This window comes from Leptonychotes weddellii, chromosome 13 (assembly GCF_054177405.1).
Source record: "Leptonychotes weddellii isolate Sample4059 chromosome 13, ASM5417740v2, whole genome shotgun sequence".
In the NCBI taxonomy this organism is placed as follows: domain Eukaryota; kingdom Metazoa; phylum Chordata; class Mammalia; order Carnivora; family Phocidae; genus Leptonychotes; species Leptonychotes weddellii.
This window is the reverse complement of record NC_138381.1, coordinates 68,512,120-68,537,835: the sequence shown is the minus strand read 5'-3', so window position 1 is coordinate 68,537,835 and position 25,716 is coordinate 68,512,120. Positions and strand designations below refer to the sequence as shown.

The 25,716-nt window shown below is 44.2% G+C and overlaps 1 protein-coding gene across 1 annotated transcript in view; it reads left to right on the top strand.

Annotated features, from left to right (window-relative positions):
* The window catches only part of SRRM4 (serine/arginine repetitive matrix 4), a 399,023-nt gene that overhangs the window by 132,245 nt on the left and 241,062 nt on the right, over positions 1 to 25,716 (top strand). The window contains exon 3 of the mRNA XM_081802086.1: positions 5,569 to 5,746. Coding sequence (XP_081658212.1) covers positions 5,594 to 5,746 — 153 coding nt within the window. The 5' untranslated portion in view covers positions 5,569 to 5,593. The remainder of the gene's footprint in view (positions 1 to 5,568; positions 5,747 to 25,716) is intronic.

Here is a 25,716-nt window from a genome sequence, read left to right as displayed (position 1 = left end):
ACTGAAAATTTTCAAGCAGGGTGCTGATGTGGCCAGATTTAACAGATGCTTCTCCCCTAGAGAGACCTTCCCCCAGAAATGTTTTGAGCCAAGTTCTGTGAGTGCTCTCCCTTGGGCCACCCCAAGCCTGCCTTCTTGTCCATCCCCATTAGCTTCACTCTTACTTTCATTAGGCATGACACATCTAAGTAGGTCAGGTCAGGCAGAGAAGCTCCCTAGGGACTTTGTCTTCTAATGACCAGGCCCAGACTCAGGGGGAAATAATCTGCATGGACAGCCTGGCTTCTTGCACAGTCTACACCCAGGGGAAAGGTAGACTGGGTGCTTCCCAGGGCAACCTGAACAGAGCAGATTTCTTTTTCTTGTGATCCATGAATTTTCTCAAAAAGCCTCAGGCTTTGGTGGGTAAGACTGATTCAAATCTGAGGGTCCAGTTTGGTGCTGATGAAGGTGATTTTTACCCTAGACAGCTCTTTTTCTCCTAGCTTATGCCAAATACTGGAGCATGTGGGCATTTAAAATGCATGTATATGCCATTTTTGGCAAGATCCTTGGACAGTTTCTCTGTGGCTTTGGAAGTAGGATAAATCTGGATGTTGTAGATAGAGCAACTGACTGAGGCTCTGAAGACCCGGGCTCATGTATTTGATCTGTCATTTACTGTAAGACCTGGGGCATGCCAATTGTCCTATCTAAGCTTTCAGTTTCTTCACCTTTTAAATGAATGTGTTAAGTTTGACAATTCAGATGAAATGTATAAGTTCTTTGAAGAATATAACTTACCAAAATTAACAGAAGAAGAAATAGAAAATCTAAATAGCCCTGTATCTATTTAAGAAATTGAATTCACAGTTTAAAACTTCTCCTTGCGGGCGCCTGGGTGGCTCAGTTGGTTAAGCGACTGCCTTTGACTCAGGTCATGATCCTGGAGTCCCGGGATCGAGTCCCACATCGGGCTCCTTGCTCGGCGGGGAGTCTGCTTCTCCCTCTGCCCTTCCCCCCTCTCATGCTCTCTCTCTCTAATAAATAAATAAATAAATCTTAAAAAAAAAAACAAAAAAAAACTTCTCCTTGCTTTCCCTCCTCTACAACTACAGGCCCATTTTATCAAATATTTAAGGATGAAATAGGCTAAGATTACACAAACCCTTTCAGAAATTAAGGAAGAGAATTGTTTCCAACTTGTATCATTAGGCCAACATAACTCTGATAAGAAAATATGATGACATTATAAAAAAAGAAAATAATATACCAGTATCTTTCATTAACATAGACACAAAATTCCTTAGCAAAATATTATCAAATAGAATTCAGCAGTAAATACGTTGCATTCCACTCTCCCATATCAAATCCTTTGCAGACATCACTAACTGATCTCTTTTTCACCTGAATCGTTCTGAGCCTACCCCTTCACGCAGCCATTACCAATTGATTAAAGTTGGCATGTGAGAAGAAATCTATTTTACACCAGTGAACTGAATGCATACTACCAAAATAAGGCTGAGATACTATAGTTCTATAACCCTCTTAAAATTTTGAGGTCATTTTACAGGCATTTCCTTCAGTGTGGGATGATGTACTCCAAACTGGGCATGAAAAAACAAGGGTCAGTTGTTTTGAGCAATCCACACAAAGGAAGAAGTCATAAAATATTAAATGCCTGCAAGGATCATAACCTTGTTTGTTCTCATTTACTGCTGTACCATCAGCCCCCAAGGACAAAGGCTGGTACACAATAACATGCATGACTGTTTGTTGAATGAATGAATGAATGAATGAATGAATTCTGAGGGAAGCAGATAAGTGGTTTTATTTTCATAGAGTTGTTATGGCTACCACCATTGAATCAAGGATAACCAGTCACAAATGATGAGATCTAAAACTATTGAATGAGTGATTGAATTCTGAGGGAGGCAGACAAGTGGTTCTATTTTTATAGAGTTGTTATGGTTACTGCCATTTAGTCAAGGATAACCAGCCACAAATGATGAAGCCAGAGATTGAGGTCTAAGTCAAAGGCTGCAATGTCAGGGTTGAGTATCTGTATTCTGATGATTCTTATATTAATAACTTTAGCCTTGCCTCTCCTCTGAGTCACAGACATGTATATCCAGCTGCCTTCTTGATATTTTTACCTGGCTGCTTCAAAGGCAACTTAAACTAATATTCTATTATAGTGTATTGTCTTCCTGCTCCCCTGCCCCCAAACCTGGTCCTTCTCCAGTGTTTCCTATTTCAGTGAACACCGTGACCATCCATCTGGTTATATAGGCTAGAAATTTAGAAGACAGTCTGAATACCTTTCCCCTCCTCACATCCCACATCCTAATTAGCTCTCAAATATATTCAGTTTTCTCTGTCTTCACCACCACCACCCAACTGAGCCCCCACCATTTCTTACCTGGACGATGGTAACAGTCAGCTTACAGGTCTCCCTGGGTCACCTCTACACCCCCTCTATGCCATTCTCCACATTGCAACTTGAATTATCTATTCAAAAAGCAAAGTAGATAATTCATTCCCTGCTTAAAACCTATTAGTGGCTTCTCACTACTCATAAGAGAAAAAAACTTTCTAAACTGGTCTACATATAAAGCCCTGGATGATCTGGTCCCTGATGTCCTCTTAAGCTACATCATACACCACTCACCCCTTACTTTCTGTGTGTTCATTCCACTGACCTTTTAGTTCCTCCCCCACCTCCAAAAATGCTCCTTTCTATGTTTATGCCTAGAACTCCCTTGTCCTCTTTATCTAGTTACCTCCTACACATCCTTCAGAATTCTTGTCACTTCATGTAAAAGACTCCCCTAATCTCTCTCAGAGAATAAACTCTCGGAGAATCTGTTCCATTCCTTCATTTATCTTAGTTTGTCATGAAATACTCATTAGTGTGATTATTTGATTAATGTCTGCCTCTCCAAGTAAACTATAAAATCCATTTGAGCAGGAATTGTACTTATGTTTACTTCTATTTTATCCCCAGGGACTAGCACAGTGTCTGACACTCAATAGACATTCAGTAAATCTCTGATGAAGATGAATGAATGAATGAATAAATGAGCCTAGTTGCCTCTTGTGGTAGATTAGGGTTTCTCAATCTCAGCACTATTGACATTTGGGGTGGGATAATTCTTTGTTGTGGGGGACTTTTCTATGTACTGTAGGATGTTAAGCAGCATTTTTGGCCTCCATGGACTAAATGGCAGTAACATCTCCTCTATTGTGATAGCCAAAAATGCCTCTAGGCATTGCCCAGTGTTCCCTGGGGAGCAAAATTGAGAGCCATGGTGTTAGATTATATTAAGTATTCAAAATATTTGCTTAGCATTTGGGGCTATATCATTCTTTATTATCCTGTGGATTGTAGGATGTTTAGCAGTATCTCTGGCCTCTACCCACTAGATGCTAGAGTCCTTCTCTAGTTGATAGACCCATCCCTACATCCCTTTCTTATATCCCTTCCAGTGGGATGAGTGCCCCCCCCAACTGATATCATACTTGGCCATGGGACTTTCTTTGGCCAATGGAATTTCAGCAGATGTGAATGTCGTGCCTGAGAAGAAATTTTAAGATCCAACATTGATTCCACTTGCTCTTTTCCTTCTAACTCATGACTGAGAATGGGGCTGCCCTTCATTTGGTTCTGGAATAAGGAAGATATTGGCAGAACGAAAATCAATTCGCAGATGATATGTATATCAGCAACAAATGAATGTCTGTTGTTGTAAGCCACTGCCATTTTGGACTTGTTTGTGATGACAGCATAGCTTGGCAAAAGCTGACTGTTAAAACTCTGAAGTAGTTTGGCCAACAAGGGCTCATTATTGGATGGTAATTAATCCATTTGTAGTCTCTGTTTTCCAACATATGAGGGGTAGGTGAACAAAGGAAAGAAAGATCACTCAGATTCAGACTTTTGATGCATTTATTAGGTTCCTAATGAGGCTTCAGGAGTTCTGGACCCAGCATAATTGCCGAGATAATTTTATCTTACTTCACACATCTTTATATATCCTTTCAATAATTTCTGTTACCAAACCTAACTCATGCTCTTTTTTTTTTTTCAACCCAAAGGAGCACACTGAAGGAAGAATATAAGCATTGTTTAGGCAGGGACAAAATCTGTTTTATTCACTGAGATATATTTCCCCAGCATCAATATACTGTTGACTAGAATAGCTACTCATACAATGTTTGTTGAGTGAGTGATTGACCAGTATGGGTTGCAAATACTCTACATACTCTCATACATTTCCCAGTCTTCCTTCCTTGTAGTTAGGCTGTGGCCAATGGCCTATGAGCATAAGCAACATGTCGCTTCTGGTCTGAGAAAGTTAGGAATGGGGGAGACCTCCATTCTCCATCTCTTCCATTTGCAGGGCAGGAAGTAAAGAACTTTGAGATGGCAGAGTTGCAGAGGCAAACATCTTGGGTCCCTGTGGTACCAGAGGGACTTATCAGGGAGAGCTCATGACTCCTATCCAAATTCTCATGAATGAGAAATAAACTTTGTTGTCTTAATCCAGCAATTCTCAACCAGGAGTGATTTTGTTCCCCAGGGTACATTTGGCAATGTCTGGAGACATTTTTGTCACCAGTAGGGAAATGCTACTGGCATCTAGTGGGTAGAGACCACAGATGCTGCTAAACATCCTACAATGCAATGGGATAACTAAGAATTATCTAGCTCAAAGTATCAATAGGGCCAAGATTGAGAAACCCTTTTCTAAGTCACTGAGATCTTGGATTTATGTTAGTGCAGCATCACAGGTCCTTTCTTCACCAATACAAGTAATAACTGAAATATTTTACACATCTCACTTTTTAAACCAGCAGGATCTCTGTATTTTACTTCGAGCTAGAGCCTTCAAGAGCTCAATAAAGGAATTATAAGTGAGTTGAATAAATTAAATAACTCTATGAAGAGCCAGCACATTTTCTGTGTGGAAGCAGATAAGTGGAGGAAACTGCAAAGTCCAGATGTAGAGAGTTAGTGCCATAGGAGTGTTAAGAGTGGAGGTTGTCATAGCACGGTCCATCAACCAAATGTGGGCCTCTGCCTCTTTGTGTAAATAAAGTTTTATTGGAACACAGCCATGCACATTTGTTTATGTACTGTCTATGGCTGCTTTTGCACTGCCAGGACAGAGGTGAGTAATTGCAACAGAGATGGTATGGCCTATAAAACCTAGAATATTTACTATTTAGTTCTTTACAGGAGGTTTGCTGACTCCTGTTAAGAGCATGGGTTTGAGTCTCAGCTCTAACACTTACTAACTGTGTGACCTTGAGAAAGTCATGTCACTTCTCTGAGTTTTAATTTTTCATCAATGAAATGGAGAGAGTGATAAGACCAGTCTCATATGGCTGTTTAGGGATTTAGTGAGCTCAAATGCTTTGCACATTGCCTGGCACATGGACTATGCTTAACAAATGATAGCTATTATTAATGAGTTGTACTATGAACAGTGAATAATAATAATAAAACAAAACCACCTTTTGTGCCTTGGGCAGAAGTAGATACTTCCCTGAGACCTGGCAGTAAGTTTTCTTCCTTCATCACAGACGCTCTGGCAGCCCATAAGGAAACATGTTTATCTTGAAAGCACCTGGCAGAGGCGGCATGGATGGAGCTGAGCTGCTAGAAAGACCCCATTTCTCAAACCCAGCTTTCTACATGGAATTATTCAAAGGAAACCTTATCAAGCAGCCTTCCAGCTCCGGTGTCATCCATCTTCTAAAGGTAATTCAATAGCCCTTGGTAGCTGATGATTTATGGGGCGGGTGGCCACAGGGAGGTTGCTCTTTGTGTTACAGCGTGTTTTTTATCAATGACCAGCAACCTGCTGTCTGGGGCCAGAAGAAACAGGCTCTTTGTTTAATCCTATTAACCAGGTCTTGGCTACAGCCAGCTCTGGGCCAGCAGAGGGCTGCTGGCCACTGGGCAGATGAAGGATTTGGATCATTCTGAATTGAGAACACCAGTTGTTAAAGTAAGACTACTATGTCTTAACAGTAGTAGAGCTCTGTCTCCCATACAAAGCTGCTTTAAGCCACCAAACCTCATTTGATTAATGCTACAGTCCTGGGAGGGAAATATTATCATCCTTGCTTTACAGATGCGACGTTGAAGCTGGGAGGTGGTTACTCATCGCGTGCCTAGATTAAGATCACCAAGGCAAGTGCTCCTATCCTAATGGGATGCATGTGTCTCTGGTGAGGAAGCCTAGGGTGTGGGCTCGCCCTTATATACTAGTCCTAGTGTTTGTCTCATTGCCGCCTTATTCTGAACATAAGGGTAGGACCTTGCTCTCTCCTTCATAATTTCATTCTTAGGACCTGGCAGCAAGCCTCGCACACAGTAGGTGCTTAATAAATATATTTAAAGAACTAATGGTGCCCGGGCCTTTGCATGTGTGTTTCCACTTCCTGAAACACTCTCCTCATCTTCTTTGCCCAGTTAACTCCTACTTGTCTTTAAGGTCACATCTTAGATGTCACCTTGTGCCAGTTGGGGTCTAATCAGGAAAAAGAAATTATATTCATTAATTTAACTGAGAGAATTTATTAGGGAGTTGGTTAAGTACTTATTGAAACAGGGAAAAGGTAAAAAGAGTACACTGAGTTTATAAGACAGTAACCAAAGTGCATTAGTTATCCACAGCTGCACAACAAAGTAGCCCACAACTTAGTAGCTGAAAACAACCATTCGTGATCTCATATTTTCCGTGGGTCAGGAATCTGGGCATGGCTTAGCTGGATCTTCTGCCTCAAGTTTCTCACAAGACACCAATAAAAGTGGCAGCTAAGGCTGGGGTCTCATCCAAAAGCGTGACTGTAGAAAGATGTGCTTCCGCACTCACTCCAGTGGTTGTTGGCAGGATTCGGTTCCTCATGGACTGCTGGGCTGATGCCCTCAGTTTATCTCTGTCTATTGGCTGGAGACCTCCCTCAGTTGCTTGCCACATGGGCCTCTCTGTAGGGCAGTTCACAGCATGGCAGCTGGCTTCATCAGAGCAGGTGAGCAAGACAGAGCACCCATGTTGGAGGCCGTGGTCTTATTATTTAATCTCTCAAGTGAGATTCCATCACCTCTGCTGTTTTCTAGTAGAAGCGAGTCAGTAAGTCCATCCTGCACTCCAGGGGAAGGGATCACACAAGGGTACGAACATCAAGAGCAATGCCAGAGACTGCCCCTCACAGGCAGAAAGAAGCTAATACCCACAGGGCTGGAGGGACAAAAGGAAGAGGTGGGACTTTAGAATCTAGATGTTTGAAGGAAGGTCCCTATGGGGCTGAGATTGCTTCTGAGAGGGAGGCCCTTTCCAGCTGATTCTGGTGATTCCGATGAGACACGGTGAAGCTGTTTCTAGGAGTACAAGGGAAAAAAAACACATGGAAACAGGAGCTAGCAACTGGTACTGCTCAGATTTGGGGGGAACCACGGGCACCAACATGAGTGGGATATAGACTAGAAGGTTGGAAGGAACAATCCCTCTTGCCTCTGTTATGGGTGGAATCCCCACTTCCATTCATATGATGAAATCCTAGCCTTTAGGACCTCAGAACGTGGGACCTTATTTGGAAATAGGGTCATTGCAGACCTAATTAGTTAAGATGAGGTCATACTGAAGTAGGATGGGCCCTTTATCCAATAGGACTGATATCCTTATAAAGAGAGGAAATTTCAACACAGATACAGTCACACAGCCCATGAGAACATGGAGGCAGAGATTCCTACTGCAAGTCAAGGAATGGCAATGATGGCCAGCAAGCCACCAGAAGCTAGGAGAGAGGCATGGAACACATTTTCCTTCGCCACCCTCAGAAGGAACCAACCCTGCTGACACTTTGATCTTGGACTTCTAGGCACCGGAAGTGGGAGACAATAAGTTGTGTTGTTTAAGCCACCCATGGTACTTTCATGGTACTTTGTTACAGCAGCCCTTGAAAACTAGTGTGGCCTCCTCTAGCCTTGCTGTCTCCTTTTGCATTGTCCATCTTGCAGAACCTACCGAGGATGCAGGTGGCAAAGTTGAGATGTAGTTGCAGCCCACATGGACGGTGGAAGGGTGGGTGATGAGAATGGCCACACACACCTCTTAGGGGGGAAGCTTTCAGCGACTCCACCATGCAGGTCCTGGCTGGTCTCCCGCCATCCGTGGGTCCCCTGGGTCCTCTGAACTACCACCTGCCACCCTCTCGTACTAACTGACTATTTGTCTGTATCTTCCTCTGGACCATGAACCTCATATGGGCAGGCCCTCTGTTCTGTGTTCTGCACTGTATCACCCGTGCCTCTATGGACAGCTGTCCTAGCATACATATAATCTCATTTAATTCTCAAAATAACCCTGCAATGCAGATATTTCTACCTTCGTTTGCTAATGAGAAAACTAAAGATCAAAGAGCCGAAATGGCAGATCCAGAGCTTGGATCTCCTTCTTACTCTTGTACTCCACTTACCCCCGGAGTTCTAAAGAGCCCCCGTGTGTTAAAGATTTATAGTGGACCAGGAACCGGATTAAATGCTGTCTGCATCTCTTTCTCTATCTCCATATTTATATTAGCTACATTATCATTTAACCCTCATATCGTAGAGTAAGTAGTCTGATGGAGAAACCAAACAGAAAATTCTGGTTAAACCCAATTCCACTGTGTAGCCAGACAGCTGAAAATCAGTCAGTGTCCCTCCACTAAGAGCAGATTAATAGGTTGTTGATACATCTAATGGGTTTGTTTAATCGATGGCTTTTGCCATTATTAGGGGAGAGCTTAGAGGGGCTTTTTATGATTATAAGACGCACATCAATTAACCTTGGAAACAAGAATTTAAATATAAAATGTTATTTGTTCTGTTGCCAAGCAAAATAAGCACCTATACTGAGAGCCAGAGATTTAAGAATTTATTCAGCAAATATTTGAGCATGTATTATGTGTTTGGCAGTGTTCTTGCAGCATATAAGCTGTATATAACAGTGTAAGATACATTTCCTGTCCCTGGGGACCTTGCCATGTAGTTAAAGAAAGAAGATATGCACACAGGAGATGTTAATTAACAAAACAAGGCCATCGGGGTAAATAGCAAATTAATGGAATGGACAATAGGAAAATCATGCTTATGGGAATTCAGAGGACGGAGTGGTAATGATGATGGTAATGAAGAACTTTGCTACCATTTTATTGAGCATTCATCGCATTCCAGGCACAGTGTTAAGTGTTTGTGTGTGTTAGCATGTTACAGATGAGGAAACGAAGCCTTGAAGAAGTTGAATGACTTGCAGGAGGTGGCACAGCCAGTGAGTGATACAGTGAGAATTTGATCCTGGGTTATCTTACACAATTAAGAACTACCTGCCATTCTGTATTCTTTTCTTTTCTTTGTTTAAAGATTTATTTATTTATTTGAGAGGGAGAGAGAGAACGAGTGGGAGGGAAAGAGAATCCCAAGCAGAATCTGTGCAGAGTGCAGAGCCCAATGCAGGGCTCAATCTCATGACCCTGAGATCAGGACCTGAGCTGAAACCAAGAGTCAGACACTCAACTGACTGAACCACCCAGGCACCCCTGCCATTCTGTATTCTGAGAATGGATTCTACTCTGTATGTCCACAGAAAGCAGTGACTGTATGGAGGGCTGGGGAAATGTATGCAAATCTTAAGAGTTGATGACATTTAAATTGGGTTTTGAAGCATGAATAAGAGTTCAATAGTTGGAGAAAGAGAGAAGGCATTCCAGACAGAAGGAATAACCTATGCAAAGCAAGTAGGTTTGTTCCTTATTTTCTTTCCTCTGCTTCTAGCTATGCTCACCACACCTCCTTTGTTTGGTTTTGTTTGTTTGTTTTTTAACAGTGGCCAGTATAAGTCACCCTCACTCTAATGCCTCTTCATTCAGGGAAGGGTTTGGAGTTTCAGAATATTTACCATTTGACTCTGCTGGTACTGAGCCTTGGTTCTTTGGGATAGAGAAGCCTCTGTGATTCTACAGCAGACCTAGATCTCATCAGTTATTTTGAGTACTTGGAAGAAAAGGTGGTGGGACATCCTTTCTCTTCTTAGCACACACACCTATTAGAAACGCTAGGAACATGTTGTTGAGTGAACAATCCTTGGGAGGGCTCAAGTGCTTATTGCCAATTTAAAAAAGGCATTCTGAGAGAAAACTAACACAGATGGAAATAAATTGAATTTTCTGCCCTAGGAGATCTTGAGCAATGAAACCCATGTAATTGACCACCGGTTTTCAGAGGGGGATGGATCTTAGAAGTGAGAAGGGAGGAGGAGGGGGGAGGTGTAGTTCAGAGGAACATTTAAAATGGAGGAAAATATCACTTTGTAGGATGAAGGATGCAGTCCCCTGGAAGATCTGTGTTCCTTCCATGAGGCCAGAAGAAATATGTTTAGGATGCCATACATAATAACGTCTCAGAGCTTCAGTTTTCCCATCTGTTAAATGGGGGTCATGGTACGGAACCTTTGTGATCATATAAGACAATGTATAGAAAGTGCTTCCCTTGTTTTCTGGCACATCATAGGAGCTCAAAAAGTTAGTTATTATTAATGACAGTATTGTGTTAGGGAGTGAGGCATAAGGTTGATACCTTAGGATGGGTTCCCTAGAATCAAAATATGATACTGGGGTTCTCATGCATGTGATAAATTGAGCTTTCAGAAGCAAGGACGTGGGGAAGACGAAAAGGGCAGGAGGGGGAGCTAAGCAAGGATGTGGTCTTATCTGGAGACCAGCTATAGTCTGATTCCATGGGGAGCTCTCAAGTATGAACTATGCTGCAGAATTGATCCCACCTCAAAACAAGGAGGTGAGCCTTTTTTGACCACTGGGTCAGTTAGTCATTGGATATAGGATGACCTGGGGGAGGGAATGTACCCAGAGTGAGGTTTCTGGGTGAGGTGGCTCCTGTTTGAGAGCAGTTCTCCCCTAGGGCAGAGATGAACCTGGCAGCCAATACTCACAGCATCTGGGGATGGATGCATTGGGCTAGTGAAGGACATCAGGGTTGGGTACCACAGTTGGCTCCATTTCAGTTGTCAGGGTGAAAGATGTGGAATGAAAACTCTGGACAAAGTGAGTGTATCAAGACTGGTTTTATGTAACGTGAAGACAAACCTCTGGACACAAAGATGCAGGGAAGACTGACCCTGATGTAACCCAAGATATTTCCAACTGATTCCTCATAGAGATGGTCACAATTTCCAGAATCCCACCTTCACACCAGAACCTATCTTAATTGTGCTTTTGTTCAAAGATAGGATGCTTGCTTTTCTCATCTGAGGAGATGATGCCTCCAGGACAGAAATTAAATCTTTGTATCCCTGATGGTGCCAAGTATGGTGCTTTGTATACAGTTGGTACTCAGAAAGTATAGTTGATTGAAGAACATCTCCTCCAGGCGTTTTTGGGGATCCTAACCTGCCGACTTTTTGGAGTGATTAAAGAAAGTGCCTTCAGTTATGAATGTCTAGACTTCTTGCTTTGGCATTTAAGGTTCCCACACCTTCTTGAGCTGGCCTCCAGGATTATTGCCAATGACCCTCTCACCCACCTTCACAAGCCTCATACTGTTGTCCAGTCGTTTTCAACCTCTTATTTTCTTATGCAATGGTATCATCATCTACCTACTGGTCCAGGCTGAAATCCTAGTAGTTTTTTATTCCTCTCTTTCTTTCCTTGACCCCAAGCCATCAAATCCACCAGCATGTCTGGTTTACTCTACATTGAAAATATGCCCCAATCTGGCCACCTTCCATCCTTTCCTTTGCTACCATCCCTATCCAATCTCTACCTCAACCCTCACCCAGGTTACAACATCCTTCTCACTGGTCTCCCTGTTTCACGTCTTGCTCACCAGAGCAAACTGTGTCTAGCATAGTGCGTAGCACATAATGGGCTCTCAGTAAATTCTTGTTGAATGTATGGATAGGGAATCATAAGGGTCCCTTTTGACAATAAAAAAAATGTTCATGGATTCCCAAAGTAACAGTTGATATTTTAGCATATTTTGCTTGAGGAACTATTTGTTGACCAAGTGCCTCTATGAATTCAGTAATGCTTTTGAATAAAAAGATCTACAGACTTGAAAAGTAGTTGTGCTAGGGATGAGACATTGGCAAATGGGCTCAAAAATTGGCAGATACATTGCAATACCTCTAGAGCCCTCTAGGAGGTGGTGGCTCACAGGTTGGAATTCACTATGTACTCTGGTTAAACTAGGTCTTTGCTTATTTCTACAGCATGACTCATTCTAGGATTCTGTTCCCACCCCTGTGCCTCTGTTCTGGCTGTGTCCTCCACTTGGAATGCCCTTTTGAATCTACCTCAAACTCTGGGTATACAAAGCCCATCCATCTTTAAAGTCTCAGACCAGATGTCAACTCCTTTGAAGCCTTTCTTGATTTCAGTCAAGTGAGAAGATACCTTGCCCTCCTCGCTGAGCTCCCATTGAGCTTTATCTGTATTGCCTTTATTTATAGCCATGGGTGCCCAATTTAGAGATTTCATGAACCAATAACATTTTAAAAAGGGAGGGACAACTATTGGCTTTGCCAAAAAGATCTTGAAACAAAAAGTTTTATAAATACTGTCATTTCATAAAAGAAACTTTATAGACACAAAAAGAGAAAAAAGGAAGGAAGGAAGGGCATTATTTCAACATAAGGAATCATTTTAATAATGAAATAAATTTTGTCCTATAAAAAATTCATACAAGGATGGTTTTTATTTTGCTCTTGTTTCTGAGTCCTAGTAAAGAATTCATCACAGATAAGCCCTGGACTAGAGAGGGATATTTAGAAACTTTGTCTTCTAATTCTTCATATCCCTACCTCATTACCACTTCTAGCCTCAGTTTTTCATGGGCAGGAAATGTGTCTGATTCAACACTATATCCCCAACAAAGCCTGGCTCATGGTGACTAATGTAAGGCTAATTGATTGAACATCATGAAGGGCAGAAACTCTGCTCTTTCTCTCAGAATAGTTTTGGCTCCTGATCCTTTGGCCCCTGTGGATGGTTAAAGAAAGCCCTTGTAGTAGAATTGCTTTCTGGAAAGCAAGGGCAATGTAGAACCCCTTGGGGTTTTGTCTGCTAACTCAGCACTGAATGTACTCATTTAGCCTTCCAGGAAGACATTGCCCATCCAGAGTAGGGAGAAGAGGCTATGATGTTCTTGATTTGTAATATCATAGTTGGTGCTCAACAAATAAACACTTGACAGATCTCTGTGGCCCTTGAACTCTGTGATGTTGACTCTTTGTTGTGGTCCTGGGAGCTTTTCTAACAGAAAACATGAGTCCTGCCATGCTTGGCTTTGTATTCCAAAGTACAGGTGCTCCATTAAGCAATGGCAGGATGTGATGGAGACCAAAGGCAGCTGGATTCTGGGTTCCTTCCAGTCACAGAACAGAGGGAGGTCTTGCGGCTTACTCTATGCTGCTTTTGATCATCATTCTTTTGAGAGCCCTCAGGAAAACTGGACCAATAACAAACAGCATCTTCCTAGGTCAAGGCACTAACCACAGAGACCCCAGGAATTTAGGGGACAGAGCTGTTCCAAGGAGGCTGAATGCCTAGTACCCAGACTCTCTGTCTGTGGAATAATGAATTCTCTTTTGATCATCTGCTGTGTAAATCACTGACGATGGGGAGTTAATCATGCATAGGAAATGAATCTTTTCTCTGAGTTAATGAACAGAGAGCTCAGAGCAACATCTGTTTATTCCCTCTACTTTCAAATCTCTGGCAGTTTGAACAATTAATTGTACCCAATAATGTCTCTTTGTTTTTAGACATTAGGGAAAAAAAAAACAGTTCTCCCCAAAACACATATACCACTGGGTAGTGGGTAAAGAGGCATCTATGCAGCTTCTTTACCCACTTAAAAGTGATGTTCTAAGAATCCAAGGGTATATATAAGTGGGAGGGAGGGGGGAAGGGAGGAAAGGAGAAGGGAAGAGGTGAGAAAAGGAGAGAATCAGGAGGAAAGAATAATTGTGGCTTCTATTTTTATGAGCACTACATAATGTATCAGGCAGTGTACCAACTGCTGCACTTATAGGATCTTGTTACGCCATCCTATTGTAATTTCGGGCGGAGGTATTATTATTCCCATTTTATAGAGGAGAACAACAAGGTTCAGAGAGGTTAAGTCAGTTGTGCATGCCACCCAGCCAGGAAGCAGCTAGGGACGGACTGAAGCTCAGGTTGACCTGACTCTAAGGCTCAAGCCCTAGCTGCTCCACGGCACTTGCCCTTTCCTTTCGGGGGGAAACCTCACTCAGCTTTAAGCCCCCATTTCTTAGTGCCCCTCCCTCATCCCTCTTGAATAGCCCCTAGGCAGAGGCTTTGAGGCTGAGCTGCCTAGGTGTCCATCTTGGCCGTGTCACTTTGCAGGGATGGTCAAGTGCCTTCACTTCTCAGAGCTTCAATTTCCTCCTCTATCAGCTGGGGATAATTACAATGCCTTCGCCTACGTTTTTGCAAGTATTAAATGAAATGATACACAGGGAGAGGACACAGAGCCCTCTATCAGTTATGTTCACATCACTCTCCTTTATGGGGTACTTTCTATGTGCCAGGCACTTTGCTAAACATGTTATATACCCTGTGCATCTTCACATCTCACATTCAACCCAGAACGTAGATATTAATAATCAGTCTATCATGTGGCATATATTTACTGAACATCTACTATGTGCAGGCATGTCTTGGTGCTGGAGCTGGAACCTAGATGGGAAGAGAAACACTGAGTAGCAATTATACGATTAAATGATGACAAGAGTTATGGAGGAGAAGTATAGGGTGCTATAAGAATGTATAGTGAGGGATCAAGGACATGATCGATTTTTGGAGAAGGGGATCTCAGAGATGTCTTTTTGGAGAAAGTGACATTTCAGCTAAGCCCAGAAGGTTGACTAAGAGGAAATCAAGTCAAGGAAAAAGATGAGGGGAGAACATTCTGAGCAGAGAATGAGATTGTGCTGTTCTTATTTAACCAGGATCTTTCATGTTTTAATCCAAAGGAGTGATCAGATGTGGGCTCCTTTCAGATCTGTGGCAGACTGTTGGAGCTGGGGGGAGGGGGAAGTTGAGGCAGGGTATGTCCTATTCAGATTGTTTGGCATATTTTCATGCAAATGATAATGATGTCCTCAGCTGATTTCATTCAATGAATATTCTGTTCTCACCAGACCCTGGACAGTCCAAGCTGGAAGGAAACTTTGAGGTCATCTGGGGCTCAGAGATTGCAAATTGCAAAAAGATTGTGCCTAAGGGGGCAGCTATTATTGACTGGTAATGTCTGCTTACAGGCCTCTGTTGGGAGGAGACCCAATTAGCAGGAAAGAGTGGTGAGATTGATTAGTGATGTCTGTTTCAGGCATGGAATTAGGAACTTATGGAAGGTGTATGTGAGTAGGGGTCAGAAAAGCTATACACAGTTGGCATCAGAACTCCTCTTTGAGGGAAAACTGTCTTTGTCTTAGAATGCATTTTTATAGGCTGTTTTAGGTATTAAAGATGGGGCCCAAAGAATATAAGCTGTAAGAAAACAGCAAAACAAAGAGAGAACTAAATTGTTCTGCATAAGTAGTATGAATTCAAGGTTGTAGATGAGCCAGATGGGGGTAAGGAACTTGTACAAGAGGAGACACTGACCACATGATGGGTAACGAATCCCAAAGGCCAGAGAAGACAACATGGAGATATCGTGATGGTAGAGTGGCCTAATATTTCAAAGATCAGGATACCTCATTTCCATTTTTTAAAAAGATTTTATTTATTTATTTATTTGAGAGAGAGAGAGCAAGAATAGGGGGGATGCAGAGGGAGAGGAGAGAGAGAATCCCAAGCAGACTCTGTACTGAGCACGGAGCCCGATGTGGGGCCCAGTCTCATGACTCCAAGATCATGACCTGAGCCGAAATCAAGAGTCGGCTACTCAACCGACTAAGTCACCCAGGCACCCCCACCTCATTTCCAATTTAAGTAGTTTGCTTCACTGCAATGTACAGTTTGTCAACCCAAACTGACGATAAATGTCTGTTTCATGTACTGAGGCTTGTGTTAGCGGCATTTGGGGGGAGTGGGGGAATGGGGTCAGTGTCCAGGAGGAGATGACATAATATGAGAAAAGAAGAGAACACAGGGGATGCTGAACAGATGATCCATAAACTGAACCAACTCAGCAAAATAGAGAAGCCAGAGACACAGAAATGCAAGCCCTCCCCCCGACCAAACATCCCTGGACCAAGAAGGAAGCAGAATCTTTTGCTGTATATGGGATACAGGTCTGGGCTAATTTCTTTTGGGTTTCAGAGAATGGGATATATGTGAGATATGTTCCTCTCTGCTTCCCTATTCTAGTCTGTCCTTCTAATTTTACAGATGGGGAAACTGAGGCTCCTATAGGGGGAAGGAGCCTAATGGAGGTCTAATTCGGTGGCTGCGCAATGAGCCTTCTTTTCAGAGACTGTGGTAGGAGACACTAGGCAAGGGTAATGAGCCACAGCTTGGAGTCTGCCATCATCCTTGGTCTGCAGCTCTCAGCTCAGTTTGGGCGAAATATCACAGACTGTCAGACGCATTTTTATTTTTAAAGGGAAAATTATCAGAACTTAAATGAAGGCTGTTTAGTCATATGCATGTGTGCATGTATTGGGATGTTTGGGCAGGTTATGGGGTGCAGTTGGGAATCTGGACCTGACCTGAAGGGGAAAGGGAAAGGAAGAGGGTTTTACTTGATTCCATCTCCTGCTTTGAGGTCCTGCTATACCCCTCCTCCCTTGGAGGGGTCATTTTAGGAGAAAGCCATGAAACTCAGGTCTTGTGCATTAGCAGTGGGTTGTCACTTAGCTAATGACGGTAATCTAGGGGAGCCAGAAGGGCTGCCTGGTGAAGAACTGGTTTCCCCCTTTGTCTCCCTACAGTGCCTAACATTTCCACCATGAATCACCCCTTTGGGATGAAACATGGATATGCCAATGTCTTTGCCAAGAAGGGAGCAAACTCTGTAATGCTCACCAGTGCCCTAGAAAGGAGCCACCAGTAATAATCCCTCAGAATGTACTACTGTATGTCAAATATTTATGTGAAGACATTGTCACTTGCACCTCATCCCACTACTCTATCAAGAACAACAGTTGAGGGGCACCTGGGTGGCTCAGTCGTTAGGTGTCTGCCTTCAGCTCAGGTTACGATCCCAGGGTCCTGGGATCGAGCCCCGCATCAGGCTCCCTGCTCAGCAGGAAGCCTGCTTTTCCCTCTTCCACTCCCTCTGCTTGTGTTCCCTCTCTCAGTGTGTCTCTGTCAAATAAATAAATAAAATCTTAAAAAAAAAAGAGAACAACAGTTGATGCCCCCATTTTTCAGAAGAATAAACTGAGCCTGAGAGATTTTGACTTGGCTGGGCAGCTAAGGAGCAGAGGGTGAGAATTCAGGACTCAACATAATATCTCTCAGAGTCTTAGATGATTAGTTGCTTTACTTCTGAATAGGAGTACATTAAAAAAAAATTTTAAGATTTATTTTTTTGAGAGAGAGAGAGAGCACGAGTGCGAGGGGCAGAGGGAGAGGGAGAGAGAATCTGAAGCAGACTACATGATGGGCACCGAACCTGCGGTGGGGCTCAACCTCATGACCCTGAGATCACCACCTGAGCCAAAACCACCACCTGAGCTGCTCCACTGACTGAGCCAGGTAGGCGCCCTGCATTTAATAAATTAGATTTTGATTGTACAGTGATAAACTTTCATTGTGGAAAAATTAGAAAATGGAAAAGAGCCAGAGAGGAAACTAAACTCTAGCCATAATCTCACAAGGCAAAGATGATCTCATTTTCAATTTTGGGTGTATTCTTCTTCTTTTCCATTAGCATTATGGATTTGTAACAAAACTGAGATGAGAATATGTAAAATTCTGTGACGTGAATGTATCATTATTTAACAAGCTCTCTGATAGTGAGCATTTATTGAACTTATTTGTTGAAAAGCAAGATGCCAGGATGATGAACTATATGATCATGAATAAAGCATGGTTCTTATAATCCAGATTAATATACTGCTGAGCAAGGTAGAGGCAGACAATTCACCTATTTGCTCAAAAACTAGATTGAGTGCCTACTATGTTCCAGGCATTGACCACTGCATGAGGGATATAGCTGAGATCAGGATGGAAAAGGTCTCCTGAAGCTCAGGGATGGATAATCAACAAATACATGTGTGAGTAGGGGTGTGTGTGTGTGTGTGTGTGTGTCTGTGTGTGTGTGTGTCTAGAATATAATGAGACAGTGAAGGTGGTATGAAGAACAAGGCTTGGTCTATACAGAGAGTAGGAGTCATGGGACGGTATTTTAAATACCCTCTGAAGGTATGACAGTTGAACAAAGACCTGAAGTAGGGAGTGAACTATGTGAATGTGAGTGAAAAATGGACCAGCAGCAAGTTCAAAGGCAGGGAGGTAGGAAGGAGCTTAGTATTGGAGAAAGAAGCACTTGAGAGCATTGTAAGCAGGGAGAATGTGAGAAAATGCAGTTCAAGAGGTAGCTGGGCAGGGCGCCTGGGTGGCTCAGTCGTTAAGCGTCTGCCTTCGGCTCAGGTCATGATCCCAGGGTCCTGGGATGGAGTCCCACATCGGGCTCCCTGCTCCGTGGGGAGCCTGCTTCTCCCTCTCCCACTCCCTCTGCTTGTGTTCCCTCTCTCGCTGTGTCTCTCTCTGTCAAATAAAGGAATAAAATCTTTAAAAAAAAAAAAAAAAGAGGTAGCTGGGGACCAAATCATGCAGACCCTTAAAGGTCATGGGGGCAGGGGGGGTGTCTGGTGGTGGGTAGTGAGCTTTGCAAGGTCATCAGGAGACTGGTGATGTAAGCTGATGTGTATTTTTCAAGCCTCCCTTTGGCCTCTGTATGGAGACTGACTATGGTGGGGGGCAAGAAGAAAAGTCAGAAGATCAGTTTGGAGGGTGTTGTAATTATCCAGGAGAGGAGTGATGGTGGCTGGGACTGTGGTAGAAGCAGAGGGACTGTAAAAAGGGGTCAGATTTGAGATACATTGTGAAGGTTGAGCTCTCTGGACTTGCTGTAGAATTGGCTCTGAGAATAACAGAAAGGATGTGGTCAGGGATGCCTGAGCAACTGGGCAAATGGTGGTATCACAGCTGAGGTGGGGAGGACCGTGGGGGGACAGCGGAGGACAGTTAGAGGTTTGGTTTGAGATATATTAAATTGAAGATCCCTGTTAGAGTCCCAAGTGGCAATCCAAACCACGCAGGTGTAAATGCCAGCCTGGAGGTCAGGGGATGAGTTGAAATGGAAGATATAAATTTCAGAATCACCCTTGCGTAGGTGTGTGAAAGCCATGGGACTGGATGGGAAAATGGCTATTTGGTGACAGGTCAAAAGAAGGATCACTTGAGTTCCCATGGGCTGGGGGATTGTGGGAATAGGAGGACCACTTTCATTTAATTCATGGTGGTATCAAAGGCTGGATCTATGCTCCCAATGATAACAGGATTGGTCATGATGAGAAAGTGGTCCCAAATTTATGTTTGTTTGTTTGTTTTAAAGATTTTATTTTGACAGAGAGAGAGAGTACAAGCAGGGGGAGCGGCAGGCCAGAGGGAGAGGGAGAAGCAGGCTCCCTGCTCAGCAGAGAGCCCGATGTGGGACTCAATCCCAGGACCCTGGGATCATGACCTGAGCCAAAGGCAGACGCTTAACCATCTGAGCCACTCAGACACCCCCCAAATTTACCTTTAAAGAAAGGGGGAAGTGGGGAGCATAGAACATTGAAAAGAGGTTCTAAGACCCCAGGGAATAAGGCAGAAAGAAAGGCAGATCAAGAAGGAGAGTGGGAGATGAGAGACTCAAGTTTATGGGTAAATGCCAAGTTCTAGAAGCCCCCATCGTGATTCCTCCCTCCTTCCCTTCTTCGTCCCTGCCTGTATGCATGCGTGCATCTATCCATCCGCCAACCATTTCTCAATTCAGTTAGTGAGTCAATAACTCTTATTAAGCCCTTGCTTTTTGGCAGGTATTGGGCTTGGTGTCAAGGACATAAAGAAAATAAGAAGCTGTTACTCTGTGGGGGAAGTGGGAAGCACAAGAATTCTCTGATCGGCTCTAGACAGGCAGTGACGTCTTCATCTGTAATTTCCCAAAGCAAGTCAGTCAGTCCACAGACTAGTTGCATGGCAATTGCTTGAGGACCTCTTAAGAATACATATTCCTGAACCCGCCTCAGGATCGAAATCTTCCAGGGAGTATGTTTTGAAAAGGTCTCCAGGTGATTCTGACATGTAGCCAGGTCTGGGCATTCAGCTGACTGAGTTTGAGTCAGATGGAAAGTGGGAATCATTTTTAAATAATTCCACTCTACAGCATTGTTGGGATTAAATGAGATCACACCAGAGAAGGTTCTTGGCACAGGAATGTTTCCTAGCGGGCCTTCTGGACATGCCTGTGTGGTCTAAGGCCTTCTCAGGAGCCAAAGGATCCAGCAGCATCTTGGTTAGAGGGGCAGACCCCTGCTCCCCCCGCTCCCCCGCCCAGATGTCCTGAATCAGAATCTCCTGGATGATTCTCATTCACATTAACGTTGGCTGGTAGAAGGGGTACCCAACAGTCTAAACTGTCACTGAGGCAGTCACACCTGGGAGCAAATCATCTCTATTAAGGAGCACTAATGAAACGTAAAAATGATTTCCTCGGTGTAATTATATGATGCTGCTCTGGAGTTGGAACGCTGGGCTGCTCTGCTTGCGGGTGATTTAAGTGCCCATTACACAGCACAGCGAGGTATGTTGGGAAAGCAGGGGTGATAGAGAGGCGGTCGGGACACTGGCTCCTTGTGTCTCCCGGGCCAAAGTCAGCCTGTGCTTGACGTGGGCCACACCGGTGGTCCTGTCTGTTTCCAGAGCCACACCTGCCCTTCCCCAAGGCCGACCACGGCGCCATAACAAAGCGAGTGCCATAGGGCACAGAGCTATGCTGCCCAGAACAGAAGCTGGCTCCAGGGGAGTCCCTGCATCTTAGTACTTCTTGAATTCAAATGTGCACGTGAATCATCTAGGGATCATGTGAAAATGCACATTCAAATTCAGCAGGTCTGGAGTGGGCCTGAGATGGTGCATTTCTAGCAAACTCTCAGGTAATGCTGATCCTGCAGGTCTGAGGACCATACTTTCATTAGGAAGACTCCAGTACTACTCAGTGGTTCTCAAAGAATACCAATGATTCCTCCCACCCAAGATGAATTAAATCAGAATTTCTGGAGGTAGAATCCGGGCATCACTATTTTTCAGAAGCTTGTTAGTTTGTAGTTAGGGTTGAGAACTACTGGTTTGGGAGACTTCTCTCTCTCTCTCTCTCCCCCTTTCTGCCCCCCTCCCCCTTTTTTCCTTCCTCCCTTCCTCTCTTTCTCTCTCTTCTTCCCTTTTTTTTTTTCTGGGGGGGGGAGATTAGCTGGGATCGAGCAGACAGCCAAATTGAGAAAGAGCTGTCTACTCGAGTGAGGAGAATGATCATGGGAAGGCTGTTGGCAGGAAGGATACTCTCTTTAAACAGAATCTTCTAGCTGAAAGAATCTTTCGAGGAGTTTTGCTCAAATCATGCCTCTGCCAATGGTATCATGCTGTACCCTTATTCCTTTTCCCATTCATGAGAATTCTAACTCTCCTGTTGCTCATGTCTAAAGGAGGACAGCTGGTGTAGACATCCCTTGGCATGATCCGCCTCCATCTTGTTCACTTCCAAAGCTTGCTGAGCCTGTGCAGTGGGAATTGGAGGTCAGACGGAGGAGGCACGTGTAAGAGTTGGGACTCCAGGTGCCAGAACATAGAAACACAATTCAAAGAGAATCAGGCAAAAAGTGGTATTTATTTATTCATATAACTGAAACATTGGTTGTTTCGGTGGATCCACAGATTCAAAAGACATCCTCTAGAGTCTCGCTCTGTCTCTTTCCTCTCCCCCATCTCAGCTCTGACTTCCTCCATGTGGCCTTCATTCTCAGGCAGGTTCCCGCTTCTGATGACAAGAAGGCCACCATCAGGCTTATATCCCACCCTTTCAGCAAATCCATTTAAAAAAAAAAAAAGAGGGGGGCGCCTGGGTGGCTCAGTTGGTTAAGCGACTGCTTTCAGCTCAGGTCATGATCCTGGAGTCCTGGGATCAAGTCCTGCATCGGGCTCCCTGCTCGGCGGGGGGTCTGCTTCTCCCTCTGACCCTCTTCCCTCTCATGCTCTCTGTCTCTCATTCTCTCTCTCAAATAAATAAATAAAAATCTTAAAAAAAAAAAAGAGGGTACTCTCTCTTACCCCTATTTCCCTAGAAGTCAAAGAATAGAGCCCCTTTGGTCCTGATTGAGCCATAGCTATCACCAGGGTGATGTGAACACGTGGTTGGCCAGTCCTCAGCCATCCCCAGTCTCGGAGCCAAGCGTGGAGTCAGCCCCACCCGAACTAGGAGGAGGCCCAGGCACTGGGCGGACACAACAGGACATCCACTGCAACATCCTAAATACTCATCACCCACATTCCTGGGGTGGCCTGGCCTTCTCTGGCCCAGCATGGCCGTTCCCCCAGGGGCCTCCACAGACTCTTCTTCAGAGTTTATTGCGCGATAGGCTCTTGACAACTTTGCTCTCTGCAGAACACAGCAGAGAGATTGGTTTCCAGCAGGTGTGGAATTGAACAGGTGGTAGGAGGGGAGGCAGGGCACATGTTGATCGTTTTTTCCTTCCTGTCCCGTGACCCCACACTCCGTTTTAAAAGGGACTTGCGTTCGCCCTCTCTTTGGGAAGGGGTCAGGGGAGGAGGCTGGAGGCTAGAGAGCCCAATTGCTAGCTGGTTTTCCTCTGGTGATTCTAGAAGGGAATCCACTCTTGTTTTTTGCAGAGTGGAGTCTTATCCATGGGCATTACATGATTGAAATGGTACAAGGCTGGGAGGAAGCCCCATGACGTTTTTGAAAGGTTGTAAATTCAGAGCATGTCACTTGCCGCTTAAAACCCTCCAGCAGCTTCTTTCTGTCTCTCAAGACAGCATTTCATCTCCTAACACATGCTAACCTGGCCCTTGTCTCCACCCCAGCCTGATTTTGTGACACTTTTACCTGGATCAAAGTGCCACAGCCCCATTGGCCTTCGTTCTGTTTCTTGGGACCTCTCTGCCTCCAGCCTTGGATTCTCCCCTTCCCCTCACCTGAATTCTCACCCCTACCTCACTTTCTTCCTGCTTTACACTTAATCTTTTAGGTCCCCATTAAAATGGCCACCTACTGGGGTGCCTGGGTGGCTCAGTCGGTTAAGGTTAAGTGTCTGCCTTTGCCTCAGGTCATGATCCCAGGGTCCTGGGATCGAGCCCTGTGTCCCTGCTCAGCAGGGAGTCTACTTCTCCCTCTCCCTCTCCCTCTGCCTCTCCCCCCAGCTTATGCTCTCTCTCACTCACTCTCTCTCTTTCTCAAATAAATAAATAAAATCTTAAAAAAAAAATGGCCACCTACTATCCCCTTCTAAATTAGGCTGACCACCATAGTTCTCCCTTTTTATACAACACATGTAATTGACGTGCATTCTTGGACTGTGTATGTCATTTCCATGGAGCCCATTTGATTCTAGATTCCATGTAGTTGGGGACCCTCTCCGATTTTGTGCATCACTGTGTCTCTAAGGCTGACACTGGTACATAGTAGGTGCTCAGTAAATAATTGTTGGATGAATGAATTTGTTTTCTGAGGTCCTCTGCGTCCCTCAATCCTGGGTGCATATAAAAGTCCACTGGGGAATCATATTTAAAATACAGGTTTCCCCAACCTTCTGTCGGTCTTTAGGTTCAAGATGTGTGGTTGGATCCTGGAAAAACCACTAGGAAATTCAGAAACCATTTGCCAGGATTGTCGGCGGACAGGGTGCCCAGAATCTTTTGTTTTAATTCGGTTTCCAGTGAATCACAGCGGACTGAAAGAGACATGGCCAAATGTATTATATGTTGAATGTGGAAGGAGAGAGAGAGAAATGTATTGTTGCTAAGAATGCAGAGTTGTGGCTTCCATCAGTGCAAGCAGAACACCAGCCAAGGAGATGCAGTTTGATTTGAGTTAATACTAAACACCTTGTAGTGTTTGTTTTTCTTTTCTATCTTGAGGACAGTTGGGTGATTTCCACACACTGTCAGACAACCAGTAGACTGTAACTGTTCTTTTGCCAGATCCATCACATATCTGACAGAATCCCCCGCCTCTGTGCCTAGATGCTAAGCTCCTAACATAGCCCCTCCTCCCTGCTGGTTAGAATCTTCTCAACCCCTCTGTCCACTCTCTGACACATGTTAGGATTCTTTGGCTTCATGCACGTGGGTAACTGAAAGCCCACTGGCTTTCTGTGCTGACAGTAGTGTGAATTATCTTGTTCTTTCTCGACATGTCCTTTTTGTAACTCATTCCCGAAAAAAAAAAAAAAAAACCCACCCTTAATCTCGGCTCTTGGACTGCCAGCTTCCAGAGCTCGGTCACTGTGTCTTCTGTTTCTCCACTATTTTGCCATATAGAACCTAGCACACATTTGCTGATGCCTCAACATTTATGATGGTTTGTTACTATTAATAGTACTGAAATAGATTACTCTTAAAATTGTCCTTTATAGCATTTTCACAGCACTTTGAAGTTTACTAACGCTTTCCTTCCTTATGTAATTCTAACGTGACATTTTTGGCCAGTGACTGATAACTAGAATCACCTTGGGTGTATTTCAAGCATACACACTCCTGGGACCTACTCAAGACCAGCTCTAAGAATGGAATTTGGAAATCCAAGTGTTTAGCACTCTCCCAGGTGATGTTTCTGGTTCTCCAGACAGGGGAACCATGAGTGTGGTAGCTATGTATGTGGGCTTGGGAGTCAGCCTGCCCCGGGCTGGAATCCTGGCCTCTGTGGGACCATGTGCACATGACTGCAGATCCCCAGGCCCTAGTGCTCCCACATCTGTACAATGGGGCTGATGAGCCCAATTCCAGAAGGACTAACTGAGAGCACATGGGTATAATATGTACTTAGTAAAATGGGAATGGTGGTGGACACGTCTATCTCCTGAGACCGTTTCGAGGATGAAACTAGTTAATTATGAAAAGTGGCACTTTCTTTAGACCAAGACCTGGCCCATAGTGAATACTGTATCCATGGTAGGTGCGGCCAATCTTATACCCATTTTTCAGAGGAGGATACGTATAGGGGAACTAAGAGTTCATACCCTGTCTTCTATGTCTCCACTCTGGACTTCACCCACTTTACAAAGCTAACTCTTCATGCCAATCCTTCCCAGGACTTAAAACCAGGTCAGTGAATGCTCATCTCAGGTTTTTTGCTTTGAGAGGGAGAAACGATCAACTCTTTACCCACAGCCCAGCTTTTCTTCCCTCCTGCAGCCCTTCCTTGTTTTCTCTTTCCAGACCCAGACCCCATGGCCATTTTTCAGAAATGTCATCTTACTTGGGCATCACACTCAGAGGCCCTAAAACAGGATGATTTGGGATTCCTGTCTCATCCCCATCTGTCTGCTAGAGTCTGAGCAGATACCAGAACAGACTCATCTAATTAGTGGCCTCTCTTCCTCTGGGGCTTGGGACTACTGGTGCATGGCTTCCACATTTCCCAGGCAGAGACGAGACACCTCATCAGATAGGTGTGGTGAAGGTTTCCCCACAAGA